Source organism: Bos indicus x Bos taurus, chromosome 2, assembly GCF_003369695.1.
Source record: "Bos indicus x Bos taurus breed Angus x Brahman F1 hybrid chromosome 2, Bos_hybrid_MaternalHap_v2.0, whole genome shotgun sequence".
Classification (NCBI taxonomy): Eukaryota; Metazoa; Chordata; class Mammalia; order Artiodactyla; family Bovidae; genus Bos; species Bos indicus x Bos taurus.
In genome coordinates, this window is record NC_040077.1 from 60,212,725 (window position 1) to 60,234,683 (window position 21,959).

General features: G+C 39.5%; 2 protein-coding genes across 3 annotated transcripts in view; one reads left to right on the forward strand and one right to left on the reverse strand.

Moving 5' to 3' along the window:
* The window catches only part of THSD7B (thrombospondin type 1 domain containing 7B), a 1,076,713-nt gene that overhangs the window by 818,115 nt on the left and 236,639 nt on the right, over positions 1-21,959 (reverse strand). The gene's annotated exons all lie outside the window — the stretch shown is intronic.
* On the forward strand, positions 381-1,716 carry LOC113904626 (heterogeneous nuclear ribonucleoprotein A1-like). Its single transcript, XM_027561756.1, has one exon. It carries the CDS (start codon positions 420-422, stop codon positions 1,368-1,370), a length of 951 nt encoding a protein of 316 aa, XP_027417557.1. The 5' UTR covers positions 381-419; the 3' UTR covers positions 1,371-1,716.

Consider the following 21,959-nt stretch of genomic DNA (forward strand, 5'->3'; position numbering starts at 1 on the left):
GTCAATAAAACAATTTTGTAAGTGGGATTTTAACTAAAAAAGGAAGAGGAGAAACATAGGATAAGGAGGAGATAAAGAAGGGAGGGAGAAAAGAGAAGCACATTCCCACACGAGAAATGTTCTCAGCTTGCTACAGATTCAGCACAGTTTATTCTACTCCTCAATTTTAAATAATCCTTGATGCTTATTATGACTAATTTTGTAGTACTGAAAGAAGATTCTGAAATCTAGAGTTATAATTGCATAACTAGACTGTTTTTCTCAGGACAATGAACCATTATAGATGTTCAAAAATAAGTAAGAAAAAATAATTGCCATTACTACTTAGAAAATGCATTCAACAAAGATAACCCGCTTTTTCTGCCCATGGACGCCGCCGAGAAAGCATCGTTGAAGTCTTCCCCGCCTCCACTGCCGTCATGTCTAAATCAGAGTCTCCCAAAGAGCCCGAACAGCTGTGGAAGCTCTTCATCGGAGGATTGAGCTTTGAAACAACCGATGAGAGTCTGAGGAGCCATTTTGAGCAATGGGGAACGCTCACAGACTGTGTGGTAATGAGGGATCCAAACACCAAGCGCTCCAGAGGCTTCGGGTTTGTCACATACGCCACGGTGGAGGAGGTGGATGCGGCCATGAATGCAAGGCCACACAAGGTGGACGGAAGAGCTGTGGAACCAAAGAGGGCCGTCTCAAGAGAAGATTCTCAAAGACCTGGTGCCCACTTAACTGTGAAAAAGATTTTTGTTGGTGGCATTAAAGAAGACACTGAAGAACATCACCTGAGAGATTATTTTGAACAGTACGGGAAAATTGAAGTAATTGAAATCATGACTGACCGAGGCAGTGGCAAAAAGAGAGGCTTTGCTTTTGTAACCTTTGATGACCATGACTCCGTAGACAAGATTGTCATTCAGAAATACCACACTGTGAATGGCCACAACTGTCAAGTGAGAAAAGCCCTGTCTAAGCAAGAGATGGCTAGTGCTTCATCCAGCCAGAGAGGTCGAAGTGGTTCTGGAAGCTTTGGTGGCGGTCGTGGAGGTGGTTTTGGTGGGAATGACAACTTTGGTCATAGAGGAAACTTCAGTGGTCGAGGTGGCTTTGGTGGCAGCTGTGGTGGTGGCAGATACGGTGGCAGTGGGGATGGATATAATGGATTTGGTAATGATGGAGGTGGCGGAAGCTACAATGATTTTGGCAATTACAACAATCAATCTTCAAATTTTGGACCCATGAAAGGAGGAAACTTTGGAGGCAGAAATTCTGGCCCCTATGGTGGTGGAGGCCAATACTTTGCCAAACCACGAAACCAAGGTGGCTATGGTGGCTCCAGCAGCAGCAGTAGCTATGGCAGTGGCAGAAGGTTTTAATTACTGCCAGGAAACAAAGCTTAGCAGGAGAGGAGAGCCAGAGAAGTGACAGGGAAGCTACAGCTTACAACAGATTTGTGAACTCAGCCAAGCACAGTGGTGGCAGGGCCTAGCTGCTACAAAGAAGACATGTTTTAGACAATACTCATGTGTATGGGCAAAAAACTCAAGGACTGTACTTGTGACTAATTGTATAACAGGTTATTTTAGTTTCTGTTCTGTGGAAAGTGTAAAGCATTCCAACAAAGGGTTTTAATGTAGATTTTTTTTTTGCACCCATGCTGTTGATTGCTAAATGTAATAGTCTGATCATGACGCTGAATAAATGTCTTTTTTTTTTTTTTAATGTGCTATGTAAAGTTAGTCTACTCTGAAGCCATTTTGGTAAACTACCCCAACAGTGTGAAATTAGAATTCCTTCAGTGTGATGCCAGGTTCCATTTGAAATTTATTTACAACCTGCTTGGTGGAGAAGCTGTTGTCTTCAGAACCTTGGTGTAGTTGAACTGACAGTTACTGTGTTGTAACCTGGAGTTCACCATTAAAAGGGTCACCCATGCAAAAAAAAAAAAAACAAAGATAACCCTCTCCCTTATATCACTTCAGTGCATAAAAATGTAATCATGAATGTTTCCAATTCAGGCCAACATCAGAGAGAACTACAATATTTTATTAGTAAAGTTAAAGGACAGCTCTCTCACAATCATTTATTTACACTTTTATATATGTGTTAGATGTATTTGTTTTGGCATGTAACACACTATTTTCAAAGGAGCCAATGAGTACCGATTAATGATGAAATTATGTTATTAAAAGAACCAATCTGCATTTTAGGTATGTTTCTAAATCATGTGTTAAAAACACAGTCTGACTCATTTGTTAGTAATTAAAACAGTTGCAATGTCTTTTCCAATTACCTACTGAATTGTGAAGTAACTTCTTCCTTTCTGCTAACCTTGTGTGCAGACAGATTAGGGAAAATAGAAATTAATGCTCCAGCAGCATCTCGGCAGAGTTGTCAACACATACAGGATTCATGCATTAAAAAATTAGTGTAACTTAAAATAACACCCTCACATTTTAAAATTATATGTTGCTGTTCAAAGATGCAAAATATTACATGAGATGAAGAAAATATAAAGCAAATTCCTTAAAACCTTTAGGAGAAAAATCAGTTGCTAGATCTAAAGATGAGGGCTGAAAAAAATATTCTAACATGGGACACACTGCTATTGATTCTGATTACAGTGATGATATGTACTCTATTCTCCTTCCACTCAGCTATAAATAAGATCTAGCATTAAAAATGAATAGCCCTGAAAATCGACTCAATATAGCACGTAGAATTCTGCCTTCAACAAGTTTTTTTCCCCTTGATTTCCTCATTAAAATGAAAAGGACAAAAGCAGATAACAACCACCTTTCTTTCTTAGTGAGATGCATGAGATTTGGGGTCCTTAGAAGATGATGAAGTCAGTAGAAGGTGCCAATCATGTCCTCTTCCCAATGAAAAGGATGAAGTCAGGAGAAAATGATGGCTTCCATATTGATTCACATCACATTTCCCTTAAGAAATGCCCTCCTCAGATGGGGTCAGTCCATTTAAGGAAACAGAAACATACTCAGACTAGTATGAATTAAAAATAGGTATTTAGTGGAAAAATTAGGAAAACCAAACTGAAATATGGGAAGAAAGAAGAGCTTGAGCTCAGAGAAGCAAGAGATGAGGAAGCACTGTTACTTGCTCCATCTCTCAGTGATGCTGGTCCCTGCATCTCTCTGGGATTTTGACTTTACTACTCACAATCTGTTCATCTCCCCTTCTCCACCTCCACATCCAACCCAACTTTTGCTGGTGACACATCCCGTTCAATGGCCTTTGGCAAACATCCATGTCCCACCTTCAGATCACAGTCTCCACCAGAGTTTGCTCTGAGGCAGCCATTTTCAGCCATCAAGTTCTGGGTTAAGGAGAATGACCCTGCCCCTCTACTCCAGGGGCAAGTATTGAAATGCTTCAGATGTCTATTGACAGCTTAACACACTGCTCTGAAAATCGAGCTAAACTGTTGGAAAGACTCCGCCAGACAAATGGGTCATGGGGAGTAATGCAGTCAGGTTAGATCAGGCACCATGAAAGATACAAGCTCTACTGAAAGTCCCCAGTTGAACAGCATTTGTCAACCTACATTCCAGACCAGAATACCATACACAAATACAAATTAATGCCTAGTGTCCTACTTTCTGGAAAATGTAAACAATTCCTACTGCTTAGAAAACCATATATACAGGGCTGCATACATACTTTAAGGAGTATGATCTGTATGTGAGCCTTGGTACTTATATGCATTATTTCTATAATCTTGAGCAAGTTATTTAAACTCTAGGTCTTTGTGTCCATGGACAAATAGAGGGGAATATTTTCCCTTTCCTACAACTGCCTCTTAACACCATACCAGATTATTATTGGAACGAAGTGACATAACAAAGGCAAAGTACCTCTCCTAGGACTCAGTACTCAGAAACTTTCAATATATGCTACTTCTCTTCTCAAACTATGATCTGAAGTCCTTACAAACCTCTCATGCTTTCTCCTCTATTACAAAATGATCAGGGTAAACCTCTTGTGCCAGATCCATCCAGCTTGGGATTTCCCTCCAAATCTGTGTGCACACCAAGAAATCCCTCTTGCAAAAATCTTTTCTGATAAAGTTAAGGTTTCTGTGATGTGGTGATGGTGGTTTAGTCACTAAGTCATGCCTGACTCCTGTGACCCCGTGGACTGTAGCCTACTAGGCTCTTTTGTCCATGGCATTCTCCAAGCAAGAATACTGGAGTGGGTTACCATTTCCTTCTCCATTCAGTGATGTAGCAACAGTAGAATTAGCCTTGAGTGGGAACATGTTTGAAAGGGCAGGTATACATCCTCCCTACCCATCTCTTCAGAAAATATACTTATTTCATTGCTTTCAATATGTATGTATACATTTATACACATAAATATATATGTATTTATCTCAGAGAATCAAGAGAAGAAGAAACACTGTTACTCTCTCCATTTCTCAGTGATGCTGGTCTCTGCTTCTCTGGGATTTTGGCTTTACTACTCACTATATATATATATATATATATATATTCCTCATGAACCAAAGGCTATTCTATCTTTTATGAACACACGCACACAAACACACAACTCTTCCAATTCAGCAATGGAAGTCATCTGGTAGATGTCATTGTGTCAGAGAACTCCAGCTAAATTTTGTCTGTATGCTGAATCTTCATAGAAAATATATTTTATTTGGGCTCCATAGTGTTTCTTAAATGTTTATGAATTACCTACTCATTTGAAATTTTCAACAATGTCACATGAGCATCCATATACCTACTATGGAAAGTCCTAAATCAAACTCCTTACAATTATACACTGAAAGCAACAGATTCAAGGGATCAGATTTGATAGTCAGAGTGCCCGAAGAATGATGGATGGAGGTTTGTGATTGTACAGGAAACAGTGATCAAAACTATCCCCAAGAAAAAGAAATGGAAAAAGGCAAAATGGTTCTCTGAAGAGGCCTTACAAATAGCTGAGAAAAGAAGGGAAGCTAAAAGCAAAGGAAAAAAGGAAAGAGTTACTTAACTGAATGCAGAGTTCTAAGGAATAGCAAGGAGAGATAAGAAAGCCTGCCTAAATGAACAATACAAAGAAATAGAGGAAAACAATAGAATAGGAAAGACTAGACATCGCTGCCAGAGAAGGCAATGGCAACCCACTCCAGTACTCTTGCCTGAAAAATCCCATGGATGGAGGAGCCTGGTAGGCTGCAGTCCATGGGGTCGCGAAGAGTTGGACATGACTGAACGACTTCACTTTCACTTTTCACTTTCATGCATTGGAGAAAGAAATGGCAACCCACTCCAGTGTTCTTGCCTGGAGAATCCCAGGGACAGAGGAGCCTGGTGGGCTGCCATCTATGGGGTCTCACAGAGTTGGACACGACTGAAGCAACTTAGCAGCAGCAGCAGCAGACATCACCTCAAGAAAATTATAGAGAGTAAGGGAACATTCATGCAAATGGTCATACCATTTGGACCTAACAGAAGCAGAAGATATTAAGAAGAGGTGGCAAGAATACACCGAAGAACTATACAAAAAAGATCTTAATGACCCAGATAGCCATGATGGTGTGATCACTTGCCGGACATCCTGGAGTGTGGAGTCAAACGGGCCTCAGGAAGCATCACTACAACAAAGCTAGTGGAGGTGACAGAATCCCAGCTGAGCTATTCAAATCCTAACAGATGATGTTGCAAAAGTGCTGTACTCAATATGCCAACAAATTTGGAAAACTTAGCAGTGCCTTTAGAACTGGAAAAGGTCAGTTTTCATTTCAACACCAAAGAAAGACAATGCCAGAGAATGTTCAAACTATCGCACAATTGCACTCATCTCACAGGCTAGCAAAGTAATGCTCAAAATTCTCCAAGCCAGGCTTCAAGAATACATGAACTGTGACCTTCCACACATTCAATCTGTATTTAGAATCTATTATAGAGTGTGAAGTAAGTCAGAAAGAGAAAGATAAATATCATATTCTAATGCATATATACGGAACCTAGAAAAATGGTACTGAAGAATTTACTTACAGGGCAGCAATGGAGAAACAGACATAGAGAATAGACTTATGGACATGGGGAGAGGGGAGGAGAGGGTGATATGTGTGGAAACTTACACTACCATATGTAAAATAGATAGCCAATGGGAATCTGCTGTATGACCAAGGAAACTTAAACAGGGGCTCTGTATCAACCTAGAGGGGTGGGGTGGGGAGGGAGATGGGAGGGAAGTTCAAAAGGGAGGGAATATATGTATACCTACGGCTGATTCATATTGAGGTTTGACAGAAAACAACAAAATTCTGTAAAGCAATTATCCTTCAATAAAAAATAAAGAAAATTAAAAAAAAAAAAACCTTAAAGATTGCCATGAGAAATATCAATAACATCAGATATGCAGCTGACACCACCCTTATGGCAAAAACTGAAGAGTAACTGAAGCACCTGTTGAAGAAGGTGAAAAAGGAGAGTGAAAAAGCTGGCTTAAAACTCAACATTCAAAAAATGAAGATCATGGCATCTGGTCCCATGACTTCATGGCAAATAGATGGAGAAACAATGGAAACAGTGAAAGACTATTTTATCTGGCTTCAAAATCACTGAGGACAGTGACCGCAGCCATAAAATTTAAAGATGTTTGGTCCATATAGAAGAAAAGCTATGACAAACCTAGACGGTTTATTAAAAAGCAGAGAGATGACTTTGACGACAAAGACCAACATAGTCAAAGCTATGACTTTTCCAGTAGTCATGTACGGATGTGAGAGTTGGACCATAAAGAAGGTGGAACACCCAAGAATTGATGTTTTCAAACTGGGGTGTTGGAGAAGATTCTTGAGAGTCCCTTGGACTGTAAGGAGATCGAACTAGTCAATCCTAAAGGAAATCAACCCTGCATATTCATTGGAAGGACTGATGTTGAAGCTGAAGCTCCAATACTTTGGCCACCTGATGTGTAGAGTCAACTCATTGGGAAAGACCCTGATGCTGGAAAAGACTGAGGGCAGGAGGAGAAGGGGGCGACAGAGGATGAGATGGTTGGATGGCATCACCGAGTCAATTGACATGAGTTTGAGTAAGCTCCAGGAGATGGTGAAGGACAGGGAGGCCTGCCTGGCGTGCTAGTCCATGGGGTTGCCAAGAGTTGGACATGACTGAGCTACTGAACAACAGCATGGAAAGTCCAGTTGATTCATAACTGCAGGGTGCAGGGACCACATCTCCTTATAGATGTGCCTAAGACATCAGTTAAGACAGAGCTCAAGCCCTTCATTTTACTAAAGAACATCACTTCTCACTATTCCATTCTTGACCTTGAGGCTAAGTGTTACTTACTAATTTGTCATATTATGCCTGGCTTGCTTTTAACTCACTTTACCTTCATGGCCATTATGGGCACTTGTTTTTGTGCACCCTGGACTATACTTTATATGCATTTCAGTGTGTTACTCAGATTTTAGACTCCAGGAGGCAAGAAGCACACTGGTTTGACTTGCCTTTTATATTGCCTAAAAGTGTCACATTCAAATGGAGATGCCTACTACATGTATGACATTATGACCGTGATACAAGCACTAGCTGATTTGTTCTTATATTCAGCTGAAATAGCTAAAGTCTCCTCTTAGTAGAAAAGGCCTGTTCTGACAACCCTTGATTGTGCATGGTCTGCTTCTCCAATTTATGAATCATTCGTGTAGCTTTGTTTTTATTCATTTTGCCCACTGCCTGATCATCTGAGTATTTCCTCCAGGGCAAGAATATAAATAGAAGGAACTCAAATCTCTTGATTAGACTATAGATAAATAGAAAAGATAACTAATGGCTTAAAAACTGCTCAGTTTTCCTGACAATCTAAAAATGGACCATCCCCTGGAGAAGGAAATGGCAACCCACTCCAGTATTTTTGTCTGGGAAATCCCATGGACAGAGAAACCTGGTGGGCTACATTCCATGGGTTCCCAATGAGTCCTATGCAACTTAGTGACTTAACAACAATAACAAAAAATGGACCAGCCGATTGTAGTAGGTTCTGTCAATGGCCCCTGCATTTTCCTGGGACCATTCTGTGTGCTGGGTGCAGTTTGACTACCAACTGCCAGCGGTTGAAATTTGCTCTTGAAATGATGTAAAGGCATGCCCAGATGTGCTACTGCATGGCAGGCCAGAAGTGCCAAGGAGTTAATACCCTCGGGGACAGGGCAGTCTTCAATCGATGTCTTGAGATTCAGTGTGCTGTGTGCTTTACACTACATTCCAGACGCCCACTGTAAGGCTGGTTTAATAGCGCACCTTTATTGACTACCTTCTTTTTCCTCCATCGCTTCCCTCCTCCCTATAGGCTTTTCCTATACTTACCAAGTAACTGTTATTCCCTCAATCCTGATCTTTGGATATGCTGCTGGAAGACCCACAATAAATATGTACACTAGAAATACTAGACTATCATGAAACAAACAAGTAAATTGGCTCCCATGATTTCCACAGAGCCCAAATGACATTTTAAGATGTAAATACTTTCAGATCCATTACAGCCTTTCATCAGTGGGAGTTTTGCTGGAGAACAAATTTTATGTGCCATACTTTAGTCATTTAAATAAGGTCTTGGTAACTGAAGAAGGAAGATCATTGTGAAACAAAGACTCTTTAGTCAAGCTTTTTATCTTGGTTGATCTAAAATGTCTTTTTATTGCTGTATCAATCAACTAAATGATTTTTTCCAAGTCTGAGATAAAATTACATATTGGTGTGTTGGGAAAGAGAGACAATGAGGATAACATTTAACTTGTTTTCTTGAGTATGACTTTGTAGCTTATGTAAATGCTGAAGGGGACTCTGGAATTTTCATGATGGTAAAAGACCTGGGTTTGATCCCTGGGTCAGGAAGATCCCCTAGAGAAGGGGATGGCTCCCCACTCCAGTATTCTTGCCTGGAGAATCCCATGGACAGAGTAGCCTGGTGGGCTACAGTCTATGGGATCCCAAAGAGTTGGACATGATCAAGTGTACACACACACCAAGTGTACAACTGAGCGACTAACATTACTAAAGTGACTAATGAAAGAGGAAGAAACCAAGGAAGAAATCCTGTTTTAGGGCCAGACAAGCTTCCCAAAATTGTGAAAACCAATGTGGTGGTTTGGCATTCAGTTTATGAACCTAAATATAACTTCCAAAATACTCTTGACAAATTTCATTTGGCCATGGGGCAATAGTGAGGAAATGAGAATTTTTTTGGCTTTTCAAAAACTGAATTGAAGATCCTTTAAATTTTACTTGACAATTTTCAAACATTTCACACACATCATTTCATATGATCCCATGGTAGCCCCTTTACCCCCTACCCCTATTTGCTCCTCCCTGCTTCCCTCCCCTACTGGTCACCACTACTTTGTTCTCTATACCTGTGAGTCTATTTTTCTGTTTGTTGGTTTTACTCACTAGTTTGTTGTATTTTTTAGATTTCACATATAAGTTATATTAAACAGTATTTGTCTTTCTCTGTCTGACTTAGGAAATAAGAAAATTTGAAGGAAAGAAGTGAAGTAGAAGAAAAATTAATGGGAAGAATGGCAGTGAGGACCAAATGCAAATAGGGCTGGGTAGTATTTGTAATTCTTGCTGCCTTAACAAGGACTAGGAAATGAAATGGCTTACAAACCAGTGGACCCATGGGACTCAATTTATCCATCTCTTCCAGCTCCTCAGGGATGCACGGAGACTCACCCAGCTACCACTCAGAGATTTTTAACTTGGAAGCAAAAGGGATGCATGGACAGAAATGGAGGGAGAAGAGGTCCCCTCCATTCCACCTCTGTCTGCCCACCCAGGTAGACTCATAACTTCCAATAACACCAAAGGAACTCAAGAAGAGACAATATTTTGCAAATATATCATTAAGTCAACTCATCTTTCTCAGAATCATAGTTGACCTCAATATTTTAATATATTTTCTCACTCTCATTATCACAAAAGCTTGTCATTCATGGGACTAAAATATTATTTTTTACCTATCTCCATAATAGCAGTTATGTTAGAAACAATTTCTATGTGTTCTCCCTGACTAATAATGAGAGATTTGAGGTCTACAATTCTACTGTGCTTAACTTTGCTTCACCAGAACTCAGCACTGCATTTGGCCCATTAGAATTGCTAAAAAAAAAAAAAAATCTTGAGTTAAAATGCTCAATTATTATCTAGTACTTCCTGATAAGCTAAAAAGTATAGTCTTTATATTGAATCCTGTAATTGTTCAGACTCTTTACATTTAACAGATAACCCTGTAGCTCAAATGGTAAAGAATTTGCCTGCAATGCAGGAGACCAAGGGTTCTATTTCTGAGTCCGGAAGATCCTCTGGAGAAGGGAACAGCAATCTCCTTCAGTAATCTTTCCTGGAGAATCCCAAAGACAGAGAAACCTGGTGGGCTACAGTCCTTGGGGTCACAAAGAGTTGGACCTGACTGAGCAATTAACACACACGCACACCCCCTTCTTTTTTATTCTTTTTTTTTTGTTTTTGCTATCCAACTGTGCCAGTGGAGATTCTGCGATAGTTTCAATGTCTTTCCTAATGTCTGAATCTCCTGTTTTACCTGCTGATTTGTGTTAAGAAAGCACCTTATCTGTCAGGTTTTGCACTGTTTCATTTCTGAATATTTTAGATGTAAGGGAATTTCAATTTGTGAAAATGCACAGTACTGAGAAGAAATACCACTGGCCAGGCATTGCTCCTAACTGGTATCTCTTCATCTCAAACATGGAATGTGAGAGGGAAGGGCAAACTCCAACTACTTCCCTGGTTCCTCAATCGAGTGCATTTAGTGTAAAAAGTTGTTGTGAACTTGTCCAGCCTAACAGGAAATGTCCTATGAAATAAGGCCATTTCCCCCCATGTTTTGCAAAGCACCTCCATCACAAGTAATTAGTGTCAATGACAGTGCCAGGCACCCCACGTGTCGACGCATCCAAGCTGTTGACTGTCCTATAATGTCCTTAGACAAGCTCAGGTTCATTGGCTCCCTGCCTGGCATTTGCCCCCTACCGCTCTGTCCATCTGCTGCCTTCATCATCGCTCTGACCTTTTAAAGTCCCGTCGATTTGCTGACTCTCCACCACCCTTGTTCAGACATCTTGATCACCTTGACCTGACACAACGATAGACTCTGCCAGCATGTGCTATTAGCTCAGGCCTCTTTTTCCTTTGCCCCATCTGTCTGATCCTCATATCACAGAATACTAGAACGAGTACATTTTTTTTAGAGCACAGAAATCAGGCTGGACCTTAGGGGAAGGAGCAATCAAATACCTGGAGTCCTGAGTTCTTCTTTTGGCTCCATCATTATTTAGATGTAGAAATTCAAACAAGTCACCAATTTTGCTCTTAACCTTAGCTGCCTTAATTCCAAAATAAGGAGCTTGCACTATATTATCTCTAAGAATATTTCTAACTCAATGATTAAAGTCATCCTCACTGTAAGTTAGCCAATTATATAAGACCATTTTTAAAAAAGGAAATAAAACGAAGATAAACTAACAGGATGGATGCACCAAGAACGAGGAGAGAAAGCACCGTGTAAAGAATAAACATGTGAGGACTTGCCTGATGGTCCAGTGGCTTAGATTATAGGCTCTCAATGCAGGAGGCTGCGGTTCAATCCCTGGTTGGAGAACTAGACACCAGAAGTCACAACTAAGTGTTCAAGTGATACAACTAATGATCCCACATGCTGCAACAAGATCAAAGATGCTATGTGCCACAACCAAGACCTGGCACAGCCAAATACATTAAAAAAAAAAAAAAAAAAAGGAAGAATCAACATGTGAAACTGCCAGAAGGCACTAGGATCCTAATAGGAGCTACTGCCATTATGACCTCCAAACAGATCTCCCAGGTTCCCCCCACGAGCCCTAGATGGTATTTGACACTTAACCCTTAGTGTAATCTTGATTAAGTATCAATCAGATCACATGCCCCTTCACTCTCCCCCATGGCTTCCTATTTCACCTAGAATAAATTCCAAATGCCACAGGGCCCAGGCTCTTTGATCTCATGTTGGATACTCTCTCATTTCTTGCATTGCAGTCATAGACATCTTAGTTGGATCTTTCAAACACACCAACTTCGTGCCCTTCTAATTATAGTGACTGCTACACTCTCTGGTTGGAATGCCCATCTAGTCAATCTTCAAATGGCTGGTTCCCTGTGTGATTCCAGTCTTGGCTGAAATGTCAATCTCCTCCTAGAGGCTTTCTCCTGATACCCTATTTATACTAACCATGCCATCTTGCATCACCAATCATATCTCTTCTAAGACCCTACTTTGATTTCTTTGTATCATCGACCTCTGTCTAAATTTACCGTATGTATTTGTCTATTATTTCTCTCCCCTTACTAAAACAAACTTTTGGGGAACAACTTTTGGGAAACTTGTAGGAAAATTTTGTTCTTTTTTTTTTTTTTCGCATCCACACCTGTCTTCCTATTATCCAGAATAGAACAATGTTCTCAATGACAAAATCTTGTTCAATGAATGAATAAAAGGAGAGTTACTGGGGCATTAAAGCCTTCTTGGAGATTTGGCAGACTTGATTCTGAATGCAAAAGGAGAGACAGATTTTGAATGGAAAATAAAGAACAGGGCATCCTTGCTTCCAAATCTGCCAGGGAGAGTTCAGAAGTTTAGACAGGAACTCTATTTAATGCAGTGTGGTGACCTGAATGGGAAGGAAGTCCAAAAGGGAGGTGATATATGTGTATGTATGGCTAATTCATTTTCCTGTACAGTAAAAATACAACATCATAAAGCAACTATACTTCCATAAAAATTAATTTTTTTTAAAGTGTGGATTGAGATTGTTTTGTCCTTTCTATGGCCAGAGTGTGGCCTCACGTGATTTTGGCCTCCACTGACATGTAGTAATCTGGCTCATGTGTGGGGAGCTTCCAGCGAAGAATGTCCTTGGAGTGGCTACAGATCACAGAACTCTGTCCTCATCTTCTGAAAATATTTTCATTTTCCAGAGAAATGTATCTATAACCTTGAGAACCTGTCATGGATTTCCACATTTGGGCTTGTGAGTTTTTCCTCACAAATTCAGATTACATGTTGTTTCTTCCAATACCCATGTCTATCTCTTGTAAAATAGATAAAAAACCAAAAGTCTTACAAAATTCAGACTACAATACCTGATCACAGAATCCCTATCCTACTTCTGAGGTCAGAGACAGCCAAATTCAACCTAAAATCTTCCTGGCCCATCTTGTTCTCCTTAAAGTAAAGCCTTTGTGAATCTGTGGAAATCTAAAGTATATTCATGGTTGCCTAGGGCTGAAGGGGAAGTGGATTAACTAAAAAAGGGCACCATGGATCATACTAGTTTGGTGGATGTGTTCTAAAACTGAATTTTCATGATTGCCTGGTAACACAGTATATATATCAAACATTATCATCTACTTTTGCTTCATTGACTATGCTAAAGCCTTTGACTATGTGGCTCACAACAAACTGTGGAAAATTCTTAGAGAGATAGGAATACCAGGCCACCTAACCTGCCTCCTGAGAAACCTGTATGCAGGAAAAGAAGCCATAGTTAGAACAGGACATGGAACAACAGACTGATTCCAAATTGGGAAAAGAGTTCATCAAGACTTTATATTGTCACCCTGCTTATTTAACTTATATGCAGAGTACATCATGCAAAATCCTGGGCTGGATGAATCACAAGCTGGAATCAAGATTGCCAGGGGAAATATCAATAACTTCAGATATGTAAATGACACCACCCTTAAAGCAGAAAGCAAAGAGGAACTAAAGCACCTTTTGAAAAAGATGAAACAGGAGAGTGAAAAAGCTGGCTTAATACTCAACATTAAAAGAATGAAGATAATAGCATCCAGTCCCATCACTTCATGGAAAGTAGATGGGGAAAAAATACAAACCGTGACAGACTTTATTTTCTTGGTCTCCAAAACACTGCAGACGGTGACTGCAACCACAAAACTAAAAGACACTTACTTCGTGGAAGAAAAGCTATGCCAAACCTAGACAACATATTAAAAAACAGAGATATCAGTTTGCCAACAAAGGTCCATATAGTCAAAGTTATGGTTTTTCCAGTAGTCATGTATGGATGTGAGAGTTGGACCATAACGAAGGCTGAGCACTGAAGAATTGATGCTTTTGAACTGTGGTGCTAAAGAAGACTCTTTTGTATCCCTTGGACTGCAGGGAGATCAAACCAGTCAAACCTAAAGGTAATTAGTCCCGAATATTCATTGAAAGGACTGATGCTGAACCTGAAGCTCCAATACTTTGGCCACCTGATATGAAAAGCTGACTCTGAAAAAGATGCTGATTCCGGGAAAGTCTGAGGGCAGGAGGAGAAGCGGGCAATAGAAGATGAGATGGTTGGATGGTATCACCAACTCAATGGACATGAGTTTGCGCAAACTCCAGGAAATAGTGAAGTACAGGGAAGCATGGTGTGCTGAAGTTCATGGGGTCACAAAGAATTGGAAACAATTGAGTGAACAACAACAATTAAATTGAATGCTTAAAAATGGGTGAATTTTATGGAATGTAAATTAGACCTCAATAAAGCTTTGCTGCTATTGTTTTAAAATTAAATTTTTGGTCTTAATCAGTTGGGTTCCCCTGGCTTTCAGTTTCAAGCAGAACAGTATTTTTATACAATGACAAAGGATTTTTTTCCTCTTTTCTTCCTTCAATTGAATCTAAGGACCATTTATTAATAAACCACTTGATAATATTGCCAAAGACATAGTTTTCACTCCAAAAATAATGTGTCATTTCTTCTTCACTAATTTTTTGGTAAACAGAAAGTAAAATCTGGCACATATCCATGATCAAATCCAAAAGGACACAATTACTAGGTTATGTGAAATGTTGAGTGAATAATCCAAACTGAGTTAAAATGACACGAGTCTGAAGCAAAGTCAGAAGCCTGGTTTTGTAATGAAAGACTGCTAAAAATGATGGCCTTCCACACCTTTATTACTATTCCCTTCCCAACTTGATGTTTCTAATCTCCAAGGTTGCTTCAACTCTCTCTCTCTCCTTGTAGTAGAGATGAGATCATCATTTCCCATTTAAACCTGGCCTAATATGCTGATTTCTTGTTCTTTGTTACCATTCCCTGTGCGGTGACCTTTTGATTCAGTTTTCACTTTTTTTTTCTTTTTTTACATTTTTGAAGGTAAACAATTTATTTATGTATCAGGTAATAAATAAATATCTCCAGCAGTTCCCACCCAGTTTACTTCCCAAAAAGGACATACTAGTCTTTGATTCTGCAGCAGTCATAGTTATCTTTCCTGGTTAATGACTTCAAAATCAAAACAGCTCTCTTTCAATTGCTCTCTAGGACACATTCTGAATGCCATTTGGGACAGATATAGATTGGGGACATATAGACATATTCTTTGAACCACTGTGAATCTAATTGCTCTCACTGGAGAAATGGAGATAACGGTAACTACCTTCCTGTATTGATGACAGGTATGAAGACAACATGGTGCTGTCTCAAGTGAGTGAATTTGGAGGGGCTAAATAACACAGTCTGTGTTCAGTTCCGTTCAGTCGCTCAACTGTGTCTGACTCTGCGACCCCATGGACTGTGGCACACAAGCTTCCCTGTTCATCACCAGCTCCCAGAACATGCTCAAATTCATGTCCATAGAGTCAGTGATGCCATCCAACCATCTCATCCTGTGTCATCCCCTTCTCCTCCTGCTTTCAGTCCTGCCCAGCATCAGGGTCTTTTCCAATGAGTCAGTTCTTCACATCAGGTAGCAAAAGTTTGAAGTTTCAGCTTCAGCATCAGTCCTTCCAAAGAATATTCAGGACTAATTACCTTTAGGTTTGACTGGTTTGATCTCCCTGCAGTTCAAGGGATGCTCAAAAGTCTTCTCCAACAACACAGTTTAAAAGCATCAATTCTTCAGTGCTCGGCTTTCTTTAAGGTCCAAATCACATATCCATACATGACTACTGGAAAAAAACATAGATTTAACTAGATGGACCTTTGTTAGCCATGTCTCTGCTATTTAATATGCTGTCTAGGTTGGTCATACCTTTTCTTCCAAGGAGCAAGTGTTTTAATGTCATGGCTGCAGTCACCATCTACAGTGATTGTGGAACCCAAAACAATAAAGTCTGTCACTGTTTCCATTGTTTCCCCATCTATTTGCCATGCAGTGATGGGACCACATGCCATGACCTTAGTTTTCTGAATGTTGACTTTTAAGCCAGTTTTTACACTCCTTCTTTCACTTTCATCAAGAGCCTCTTCAGTTCTTCATCGCTGTCTGCCATAAGGGGGGTGTCATCTGTGTATCTGAGATTATTGATATTTCTCCCAGCAATCTTGATTCCAGCTTTTGCTTCATCCAGCCCAGCATTCTGCATGATGTACTCTGCATATAAGTTAAATAAGCACAGTGACAATATACAGCCTTGACGTACTCCTTTCCCGATCTGGAACCAGTCTGCTGTTCCATGTCCAGTTCTAACTGTTGCTTCTTGACCTGCATACAGATTTCTCAGAAGGCAGGTCAGGTGGTCTGGTATTCTCATCTCTTGAAGAATCTTCCACAGTTTGTTATGATCCACACAGTAAGGCCTTGGCGTAGTCATAAAGCCATGTAGATGTTTTTCTGGAACTCTCTTGCTTTTTCAATGATCCAACGGATGTTGGCAATTTGATCTCTGGTTTTTCTGCCCCTTTTCTAAATCCAGCTTGCACATCTGGAAGTTCACAGTTCATGTACTTTTGAAGCCTGGCTTGGAGAATTTTGAACATTACTTTGCTAGCATGTGAAATGAGTACAATTGTGTGGTAGTTTGAAAATTCTTTGGCATTGCCTTTGTTTGGGATTGGAATGAACACTGACCTTTTCCAGTCCTGTGGCCACTTCTGAGTTTTTCAAATTTGCTGGCATATTGAGTGCAGCACTTTCACAGCATCATCTTTTAGGATTTGAAATAACTCAACTGGAATTCCATCACCTCTACTAGCTTTGTTCATAGTGATGCTTCTTTTTTTTTTTTTTTTTTCAATTTTAATTTAAAAAAATTATACATGTGTTCCCCATCCTGAACCCTCCTCCCTCCCCATACCATCCCTCTGGGTCTTTCTAAATTCCGTATATATGCATTAGTATACTGTATTGGTGTTTGTCCTTCTGGCTTACTTCACTCTGTATAATAGGCTCCAGTTTCATCCACCTCATTAGAACTAATTCAAATGTATTCTTTTTAATGGCTGAGTAATACTCCATTGTGTATATGTACCACAGCTTTCTTTTAGAACTAACACCCAAAAAAGATGTCCTTTTCGTTATAGGGGACTGGAATGCAAAAGTAGAAAGTCAAGAAACACCTGGAGTAATAGGCAAATTTAGCCTTGGAATATGGAATGAAGCAGGGCAAAGGCTAACGGTTTTGCCAAGAGAATGCACTGGTCATAGCAAACACCTTCTTACAACAACACAAGAGAAAACTCTACACATGGACATCACCAGATGGTCAATACTGAAATCAGACTGATGATATTCTTTGCAGCCAAAGATGGAGAAGCTGTATATAGTCAGCAAAAACAAGACTGGGAGCTAACTGTGGCTTAGATCATGAACTCCTTATTGCCAAATTCAGACTTAAATTGAAAAAAGTTGGGAAAACCATTAGATCATTTAGGTATGACCTAAATCAAATCCCTTGGGATTATACAGTGGGTGTTAGTTCTAAAAGGTCTTGTAGGTCTTCATAGAACCGTTCAACTTCAGCTTCTTCAGCATTATTGGCCGGGGCATAGACTTGGATTACTGTGGTATTAAATGGTTTGCCTTGGGAAGGAACAGAGGTCATTCTGTCGTTTTTGAGAATGTACCCAAGAACTATACTTAGGACTCTTTTGTTGACTTTGATGAAAAGAAATTCTTGCCTACAGTAGTAGATATAATGGTCATCTGAGTTAAATTCACCCATTTCAGTCCATTTTACTTCACTGATTCCTAAAATATCAATCTTCATTCTTGCCATCTCCTGTTTGACCACTTCCAATTTACCTACAGTCTGTGTAGATCACAAGAAACTGTGGAAAATTCTTCAAGAGATGGAAATACCAGATCACCTTACCTGCCTCCTGAGATATCTGTATTCAGACAAAGAAGCAAGTTAGAACTGGACATAAAAAACTGGCTAGTTCCAAATCAGGAAAGGAGTATGTTAAGGCTATATACTGTCACCCTGCTTATTTAACTTATATGTTTATTTAACACTCAACATGCTGGGCTGGATCAAGCACAAACTTAAATCAAGATTGCCGAGAGAAGTATCAATAACCTCAGATATGCAGATGACACCACCCTTATGCACAAAGTGAAGAGAAACTGAAGAGCCTCTTGATGAAAGTGAAAGAGCAGAGTGAAAAAACTGGCTTAAAACTCAACATTAAAAAACTAAGACTATGGCATCTGGTCCCATCACTTCATGGTAAATAGACGTGGAAACAATGCAAACAGTGACAGACTTTATTTTCTTGGGCTTCAAAATCACTGCAGATGGTGACTGCAGCTATAAAATTAAAACATTTCCCCCTTGGAAGAAAAGCTATGACCAACCTAGACAGCATATTAAATAGCAGAGACATTGCTGACAAAGGTCCATCTAGTTAAATCTATGTTTTTTTCCAGTAGTCATATATGGATGTGAGAGTTAGACTATAAAGAAAGCTGAGTGCCGAAGAATTGGTGCTTTCGAACTGTGGTGGTGGAGGAGACTCTTGAGAGTCCCTTGGACTGCAAGGAGATCAAACCAGTCAATCCTAAAGGAAATCAGTCCTGAATATTCATTGGAAGGATTGAGGCTGAAGTTGAAGCTCCAATACTTTTGCCACCTGATGTGAAGAACTGACTCATTGGAAAAGACCCTGATGCTGGGAAAGATTGAAAGTAGGAGGAGAAGGGGATTACAGAGGATGAGATGGTTGGATGGCATCACCGACTCAATAGATATGAGTTTGAGCTAGCTCCCAGAATTGGTGATGGATAGGGAAGCCTGGTGTGCTGCAGTCCTGGTGATCACAGAGTAGGACATGACTGAGTACCTGAACTGAACTGAAATAATAAAGTCCCCACTTTGGCTGTTACCAGTATCCTGGGCTCTGGGATGGCCCTAACTTAGTCCTCAAACCCACTAGACAAATTTTTAGTATGTCAAAATAGCATTAGATCTATTTCCGAAATTATACGTTATCCTTAGAGTCATGCTTTCTTATGAATAGGAACTGACAAAGTGACAGAAATAAACTTTCTCAGATGATGGTTTACAAAGGTATTCCCATTGATGCTGGCAGGAATGGCTACCTACTCTGTGATTCATGTTCTCAGATAACATATAATGAACTGACTCTGAACAGCATCATTCCTGTTTGACATTTCCATAGACAATTCAGGAGAAGCATTCCAACTACCTTTACTTTTTCAGGCCTATGTTATTTGTGTCTACACACCTGCTCATTTCACATTCTTTTCAGCTAGACAATTATATAAGATGCAATGTGCAGATAATACCTATTAAAGTGAGAAAACATGGACTTCATACATCATACTCATTGTCCACCTGATAAATTATCACAGACTTTCTTGTTAGTGCTTATGGAATATTTTCTTTAAAAAGTCTTTATTTCCAGGCTTTCATATCCTGTTTTCCTGTCTGAGAATTGCTAAATTAAGGGCAAAAGGTATGCTTACACTTTGCATCTTACAAAACACATCAGATTGCACACTCAGTGCTCAATGAACCTTTATTAATTTGAAGTGTTTGGATTGTCCAGACTTTCCATTCCACATGGCTGCACTACGTACTAAGCACACTCTTGAAGTCCAGGTTAGCAAACAGTGGTTCCTGAAAGGAGGGACCTAATCACGTTATATTTACCACATCATGTATATCATGCAATGTCTTCATTCTAATACAGGACATTTCTCTGCCATACTATTTTTTAATTAAAATATAGTTGATTTACAATGTTTCAGATGTACAGCAAAGTGATTTATATATATATATATAATATACATATATATATTATATATATAGTAAATATTTTTCACATTTTTTTCCATCAAAGTTTATTACAGGAGATTGAATATACCTCCATGTGCTCCACAGTGGGTCCTTGTTGGTGTCCTATTTTATATACAGTACTGCATATCTGTTAATCCCAAGTCTATAATTTATCCCTTTCCCCCTTCCTTTTTGGTAACCATTAATTTATTTTCTATGTCTGTGAGTCTATTTCTGTTTTATAAATAAATTCCTTTATAGAATTCTTTTTAGATTCCACATATAAGTGAAGTCTTCTAGACAAATATCTTACACTATATGTCAGTGATTTCTGTATCTGTCCTTTATCAAGGTTGTGAGCTCCTTGAGAACACAATGGAATCACATTCATCGTGTTATCCTGAAAACACAACCCAGTGCTTTCTGCATAATGGCTCTCAAGACCTCTGTCAGAGTCAAGCAGTATGATAGGCACCAGACTACAGATGAGTACCAAGTCCTCCTGTCACTGGCAGAGAGTTAGTACACCAATGATTACAAGAAGGCAGACAAGGCTCTGTAACACAGGTGACCTGAAAACTTGAGTGGGAAAAGATCAAAGGAGACAGGTAAGATTTTCCAGATAAGTTCATAACAAAGAGAAAATGTATAGAGAGAAAAAAGAGAAGGCACTCATTCAGGATTTGTAAAACTGAACCTAGCATAAAGATAAGGCATGGCTAATAATAACAGAGAGACCTGACCTCTGCAAAATATAGTATAAGGTGACAATTAACTTTAATATCTAAATTATGTACTGGGACTTCCCTGGTGATCCAGTAGCTAAGACTCCCAGTGGGCTCCCAATGCAGGGCCTGGTTCAATCCCCAGGCAGGGAACTAGATCCCACATGCTGGATCTAAGTGTTCTCATGCCACAACTAAAGAGCCCACGTGCTGCAGTGAAGATCAAAGAGCCTACACGCTGCAACTAAGACCTGGGCAGCCAAAGAAGTAAATCTTTTTTAAGTATATATTTATTTTGAGTTAAAAGGTCATTTTTAAAGAAAAATAAAGATACTTAATTGTATTCCCTACATGTCTAATTTAGGATTCATTTATTCTGTCTCCTCTTGGTTTGAGTGTGTATATATATATATATATACACACACACACATACATACATACATATTTGGGCTTCCCTGGTAGGTCAGATGGGAAAGAATCCACCTGCAATGCAGGAGACCCAAATTTAAAAGTACACAGAGACACAAGTTCAATCTCTGGATCAGGAAGATCCCCTAGAGGAGGAAATGGCAATCTGCTCTAGTATTCTTGCCTAGGAAATCCCATAAACAGAGGAGCCTGGGAGACTACAGTCCATGGGGTCACAAAAATTAGACATTACTGAGTAGACATGTGTGCACCTTTTATAGAACCAACTATGAAGACAGAGGGGTATATACCAGCTAAAGCAACTGTCCATCTTAGAAAACTTTGGGAAGCATTTAAAAAACTATAAACAGTTACCTAAAAGTATTTTTTGTTTGTTTCAAAGTATTTTTAAAGGCATTATGGATTAACAGTAAGTATACCTTTTTAGATTACTCACTCCTATTCCTATGTAACATTAGTTTTCTACTGTGGCATACCTACACACAAGCATTCATATATCCAACAAATAATGATATTAGGCAATGCAAACAAATTAAACGATAAGAGACAAATTACACCAAACAAACACTCCTTTAAAAAACTGAATTATATACTTCTTCTGTCTCCTTCACTACGCTTCTGAACTGAATGATATGACAAACTCAAATCGATCCTTCCCCAACCATTTCAGCCATTTGGGAATAGTAGCCAGTTCTTAAGAAATGTGATCACTGTCTGCACCGTTCTGTTCAGTTACCA

Bases quoted from the DNA above. Each gene is read 5' to 3' on its own strand.
- LOC113904626 (XM_027561756.1), top strand. From the start codon at position 420: ATGTCTAAATCAGAGTCTCCCAAAGAGCCCGAACAGCTGTGGAAGCTC.